Here is a 6,499-nt window from a genome sequence, read left to right as displayed (position 1 = left end):
GCCGCCGCCGCCGCCGCCGCCGCCGCCGCCGCCGCCGCCGCCGCGCCCGCTCTGTGCCTCCTCGGCCACCCTTCTCGCTCTCTCGCGCTCGCAGTCTCTCCCTCACCCTGTCTCTCTCTCCCTCCTTCTCTACCTCCCTCCCCTCCCTCCGCCCTCTCCCCTCCCTCCGGGAGCCGGCGGAGGAGACATCGCCCCTCCCCGCGCCCCCAAACCTCGCCCATCCCCCCTATCCCCGCCTGCAACCGGCTCCACCCCCTCCCCTTGCCCTCCCCCCACCCCTCTCCATGGTTAGGTCCTCTGCCCCTGCTTGCCCCCCCCAGAGAAGGGGGTCCTACCCCTTAAGAGTACCCCATTCACCCTAGGGCCCCTCTGCCTAGAGTGCACCCTATCCCCTCTACACACAGTGGGTCCCAAGAAATATTGTATCTAGGCTCCATCCCAAATTGGGCTGTGACATGGGCTATAGATTCCTGTCCTGTGCTCCCAAATGTGAAGGGATGGATACACGCGCTCACGCGCGCGCACACACACACACACACACACACACACAGAACTAAGCACAGAGCAGGGCACGGGTGGACACACCTGAGACAGACATCCCTCCCCCCAAGGCACACATTCAGTCACCAGCAGGCAGAGTACCCACAGACACCTCCACACCTGGGGGTACATGACCGCAAGTACGCCTGGTACGCCACACCCCTGTACCAGAAAACAGCTCAGGGCAGGCCACTGCCACACACTGGAGCACACACCTGGGTGTGCATGCACCGCTCTCTCCCTGGAAATGGAGACACACTGCCTTCCCGACACACACACCACACTGTTCCCCCAGGTGTGCGCACACCTGCCCCAGGAGGAGGAGCCGGAAGGCTGCGCCCTGGCTCCCCTCCAGGATCAGCACTGCTGACATTTCCTCCTGAGCATGTGCTGTGTGCCAGGCTCAGAGGCTTGCACTCTCCCTGTGCTGCGGAGGGGGAACCAGTCACAGAGAGACTCCGTAACTTGCCCAAGGTCAGCCAGCTATCCGGAGGTGATATGAAGGAGCAGGGAGGCATGTTGGCTCCAGAGCCTTCAGTGGGCCACTGTTGTGTGGTCCAGACCACCCTCACTCATCACACATAGTGATACCCAGGGACCTCTGAAGTCACACAGGCGTGGGACCTGCTCAGAAACCAGGCAGCAGGGAGTGTCCCCTCCTCCAGGTCACCAGTGAACACTGGCCCCTGTGGTGGGCAGTTGGGCCAGCCTCGGGCTTGGCCTCCACTGCAGGCTTCCCAGCTCCTGTCCTGAGCTGGAGCAGGTGCCTGCCCTGGGGAGGTCCTAACGTGGTGCACACCCACCCATCAGGTGGTGAGCAGCTGGGCCTGGGAGAGAACAGCTGCCTCTGTTGGTGCCAGCAGGGAGATGCTGTGTAGCCCTCTGCAGCACATGAGGCCTTCCTGCACCACAGGCCTCATCTCTGGAGGTCTCTAGTGCAGGCCTTAGATGCCCAGGCTATGAGGCAGGGAGCTGCTGCCCAAGGTCACACTGCCCTCAGTGTACCATGGTGGCTTAGAAAACAGAAGGCTGGACGTGTAGATTTCCAAGGCCCCTCCTGGGACTCCCTGCAGCCAAGGGCAGATGCCCTGCTTCTGCATGTAAACTGAAGCCTTGGCCAGCTGCCCCCACAACGGGGACCTCCAGAATACAGTGCTGGTCCCAAACAGAGATTTCCTCCTTTGAAGACCAAACCCCTTCATCCCAGGTTAATGAGCTCTGTGCTCCTTGGCACCAGTCAGGTGGAGACTGGAAAAGCCCTGTGTGACTCACAGGCCTGGCACAGAGTGGGCATAGCATGGCCTCCGCTTCCCCTGCCTCTGAGCCTCTCCCCACCCTGTGGCCACCACCCAGGGAACTCAGGGCCTACCCTGCAAGCCAGACTCAAGCCTCTAGGCCTTGGACAAGTCATTAGCCACCTGGAGGGGCCGCCTCATTACTCAGTGGGTAGACTGATTGAAGACCTACTGTGTGTCAGGTAGGCTCCTGGGACACAGCAAGGTACAAGAGAGTCTCTGACTGCATGGGTGGTGGTGGTGGTGGTGGGGACATAAACAAAGGCTATGCCAGTCTGCATTATACCAAAAAGATAAAAAGGCATTTTCAGAAATTGACTTGTGGAATGAAAGACTCTAGAGAAGGTAGTCAGGGAAGGTTTCTTGGAGCTGACACTGGTAATAAGAAGCTCAGGAAAGAGCCTGCTAGAAAGAGGACAAGGACAGCAAAGGTGCTGAGATGGGGAAGAGCCCAGAGGAGACCAGCAGGCTGGAGCCTGGGGTGGGGTGGGGTGGGGGCAAGGAGCTTGGGTGGGGGGCGGGGGGCAAGGTTTGCAGAGTTGCAAAGCCTTTATCTTTCCCAGCCCCCAGCCCCAGGCTGGCTATGCTGAGGACTGAGGCTGGGGCTTGGCTTTTCTCCTGCTTAGAATGGAAAGGTGGAGGAGCAGGGGAGTGGGGAGTGATGTGATCTGATTTATGGTTTGGAAGGACTGCTCTGGCTGCGGCAAGCAGCAGGGATTGGAGGGGCTCGGAGGAGGGAGGGGCAGGGCAGGGAGGAGGCAACTGCAGTGGTCCAGGCTAGGATGAGGCAGCACTGGAACGAATGCTCAGTGCTCTCTACCTCTGCGCTCTCTATTCACCCAGCCCAGCATCTGTCTATCCTGCCTCCTAAAGATGCCTTCTGGGGCCTTCTCCTTCTCTTTAGCCTTTGCCCAGGCTCCTCACCTGGGGGCTTAGCTGTTTGCTGTCCTGGGAGCAGCTGGAGTCCCCTGGGTCACCCTGCCCAGGGCCTGGCCTGCAGGAGGCTTCCAGTAAGTAAGGCCTCTGAATTATGGAGCCCCACCTTCTGGGCTGTGCACACACAAGGCTGGGAGGTTGGGATGGGCCATCTAGGGAGCTGGAGGCACTGCTGAGCCCGAGAATGGTGGAGGAGTAGGGTGTGCGGCAGAGTAATAACAACCTCCAGGAGACCCTGAAGTCTGTCCCCTCCTCAGGAATGGCCTGGAGGAGATAAGAGGGCTGGAGTCCCAGCACCCTACCAGTGCCTGCTAGGAGGGACTGGCACTGAGGCCGGGGCCTGTAGTCTCCAGAATCAGAGAGCCGGTTCAATCTTCTTCCTGACCATCTGAGCTCTTGGCGGAGCAGAAGGAAAGAACAGGGCAGAAGCACACTGGAAAGTAGGAAGAGGGGGTGTGGGGAGACCCAAGACAGGATCCAGGCTTTGGAACGTTGGAGGTTTCCGGCCACAGAGGCAAGGCCTCCAGGGAGCCAAGAGGGGCGGGGAGACACACACACAGGGCCGTAGGAGGAGATCGGACGAGAGAGGGAGAGAGGGAGGCTGCAGCGCGGGGAGGGGTGCTGCAGAAGAGAGAGGCAGGGACCAGGCCCGAGACTCCAGCCCCTCCCCAGACATTCTGATATCTTTGACCTCTGGTAGCTGAGATCACAGCCTGATGCAGGCAGCTTGGCTTTTGGGGGCCCTAGTGGTTCCCCAGCTCTTGGGCTTTGGCCACGGGGCTCGGGGAACAGAGGAGCAGTGGGAGGGGGGCTGGGGTGGTGCCCTGGAGGAGGAGCAGGAGAGGGAGGCCCTGATGCTGAAGGTGAGCCATGGACTGGACATTTCAGTTTTAGGGAAATGGGTTGGGAGAGTAATGGGGACTGGCTCAGAGGACAGGGGTGAATATTTAGAGAAAGGATTTGGGCTGCAGAATGTGAGCTTCGAATTGGAGAGGAGGGCTCACCATCCCTCTCCCTGTGGCAGCATTTGCAGGAGGTCCTGGGATTGCCGGCTGCCAAGGGGAGCGAGAATCCTGCCCGAACTTCTGAAGACAAAGAGGCCTGGGAGGCCGAGGAGACCCAGGGAGAAGAAAAGGAGGAGGAAGCAATGCCAACTGCCTCACCCAGCCCCAGCCCCAGCCCCTCTCCCACCCCCGAGGACACCATCACTTATATCTGTGAGTAGCCTGCAGCCGGGGGCTCATTGCCCAGTCCACAGCCCCCATAGCCCCAGGACTCCCCGTCCCTGACCTGTATCCCAGGAATTCAGGCCACTGGACCCTTTCTTCCACAAGTTCCGGGCCCTCCCACCAATTTCACCCTCTGGAGCCCCAGATCCCCCTTTCCTCCAAGGCTCTGGGCGGTGGGTGCTGCGCCCCCAAGGTCCCCCTGCAGCGCTCTCCCTGTCTGTCCGTCGGTCGCCCTCAGTGGGCCGCCTTGCCGGCCTGGACGCAGGCCTGCATCAGTTGCACGTCCGTCTGCACGCGTTGGACACCCGCGTGGTCCAGCTGACCCAAGGGCTGCGGCAGCAGCAGGAGGTGGCGCGCGACACCCGCGACACCGTGGAAGCCCTGCAGGAGGCGCAGGTCCGCGCTGAGCGCCAGCACGGCCGCCTGGAGGGTGAGTACACGCTGCCGGGCCACGTGGGGGACTGGGAAGAAATGGGGACCCTGGGCAAGAGTGTCAGGGGCGAGAGCAGGATGGCGGCGGTGTAGGAAGCCGAGAGGTTGTTGTAACTGGGATGGGCGGTGGCTAGACACCCCCACGGTGTAGCCTAACTGAACCGACTCCGGCGGCGCCACGCCTCCACGGCTCCGCCCACAGTCTGGCCCCGCCCCACGGTCTGGCCCCGCCCTATTACTGACCGCCTCCCGGACCCTGCCGCTTTCTAGCCCTCCCGCTGAGACTCTGGTCCCGCCCTTTACCCCGCCCCTGACGTCTTTGACCCCGCCCCCTCCGCGTCCTCCCTTCCCTCCCGCAGGCTGCCTGAAGGGGCTGCGTCTGGGCCACAAGTGCTTCTTGCTCTCGCGCGATTTCGAGGCCCAGGCGGCAGCGCAGGCGCGGTGCGCTGCGCGAGGCGGGAGCTTGGCTCAGCCGGCGGATCAGCGGCAGATGGAAGCGCTCAGCCGCTACCTGCGCGCGGCGCTCGCTCCCTACAACTGGCCTGTGTGGCTGGGCGTGCACGACCGGCGCGCAGAAGGGCTCTACCTCTTCGAGAACGGCCAGCGCGTGTCCTTCTTCGCCTGGCACCGCGCGCCCAGCCCCGAGCCGGGCGCTCGCCCTAGCTCTGCACCGCACCCGCTCAGCCCCAACCAGCCCAACGGCGGCGTGCTGGAGAACTGCGTGGCGCAGGCCTCGGACGACGGCTCCTGGTGGGACCACGACTGCGAGCGGCGCCTCTACTACGTCTGCGAGTTCCCCTTCTAGCGGGGGTCTTTGCTGCATGCACCTTTGAGAGCACCCCATCTCAGCTGGCTGGGGCTCGGCAGGGCTCTGGCGGGACCAGGACCCCTTCCATCCTCCCACCTTTCCTGGAAGATTGAACACCAGCTAGGTCAGGCAACAATAAAGCCTTGTGGAATCTGACCTGAGGGGTAGTGGGGACACTTCCAGCCTTTATCTAGGCGGGACGGGGTGCGGGTGGGTGGAAAGGGCCAGTACCTGGCCAGTCTTGTTTTTTTACCGTTAATATTTGAGCCCAAGAATTAAAAGGATGGAGGACACATGCACTCGCTGTTACGGGCCGTGTCCCGAACACGCGCGGGCGTGCGCCGCAGTTGTCTCCACTCTCGCGCTCTCTCTGGCTGCCCTGGTGACCCAGGTCGTGTCAATCACCGAAAACCTCTGGCGAGTATTGCAGGAAGGAGCCCATTGCTTCATGTTATTTGCCACAAACTTGTTTTCCTAGATAGTACGGACCTGTCAGGCTCTGTTGGGAGAGAAGACACACTGTATTTTCCACTCCCAAACCCCAGAGTGTTCCGACACAAATGAGGGGCTTTCCCAGTCAGGAAGCTCAGGCTCGAAATGTTCCTTCTCCTGTTTCCTGCCTGTGAAATCACGAATCTGTTCTTTTCCTTCTCCTAGCCTCAGATTCCTCATGTGAGGAAACATGGGCACAATCGCCCTTCTTTATAGGGCTCTAGGAATGCTCGAGGGAAGCCGGGGAAACGAACATTTGTTAAGTGCCTGAATGTAACCCTCCAGCTCCCACGTTTCCTCACCATTTTTCACACTTGTATTCTTGGGGGCAGCAAAGATATCCAGGGGTTGCCAGCCTGGGCCTCGGCGTTTCTGGCAGGACGTTAGGGAAGGGGCTCTTCCCAGTGCCTCTGCCAACGCTGGCATCACAGCCCTGAGCCTGAAGTGATCCTGGAGTCCAGGAATGGGGTGACCCCGATTGTTCTTACCCCGTCCCTCCTTCAGCCATAGAGCTAGCCACACCCTTCATCTCCAGAACAGACAACTTGCTCCTTACACAGTCATTTTTCAGCTGTTTAACCATACAGGAAGTGCAGAATGGGTATGGGGGCGTGGCCGGGATCACAAGGACACAGACATCAGGCCAGCCCAGATGAGTACTGACACGATGGTGGTGATCCCATCCCTCGCGCTGCATCCATCCCAGAAAATGTGTAGCCGAGGCTGCGCAATGGTTACCTGCTGCATTTTGGAGCAAGGGGAGCCCA

General features: G+C 60.9%; 1 protein-coding gene across 1 annotated transcript; it reads left to right on the top strand.

Annotated features, from left to right (window-relative positions):
- The first annotated feature begins 3,417 nt into the window (after positions 1-3,417).
- Clec11a (C-type lectin domain containing 11A) lies at positions 3,418-5,417 on the top strand. Its single transcript, XM_004646398.2, has 4 exons — positions 3,418-3,634; positions 3,796-3,988; positions 4,239-4,430; positions 4,792-5,417. Exons 1-4 carry the CDS (start codon positions 3,488-3,490, stop codon positions 5,235-5,237), a joined length of 978 nt encoding a protein of 325 aa, XP_004646455.1. The 5' UTR covers positions 3,418-3,487; the 3' UTR covers positions 5,238-5,417.
- Positions 5,418-6,499: the final 1,082 nt, after the last annotated feature.

Source organism: Octodon degus, unplaced genomic scaffold, assembly GCF_000260255.1.
Source record: "Octodon degus isolate 3935 unplaced genomic scaffold, OctDeg1.0 scaffold00268, whole genome shotgun sequence".
Classification (NCBI taxonomy): domain Eukaryota; kingdom Metazoa; phylum Chordata; class Mammalia; order Rodentia; family Octodontidae; genus Octodon; species Octodon degus.
The sequence above is the reverse complement of the archived record's forward strand: the minus strand, read 5'-3'. Positions and strand labels throughout refer to the sequence as shown.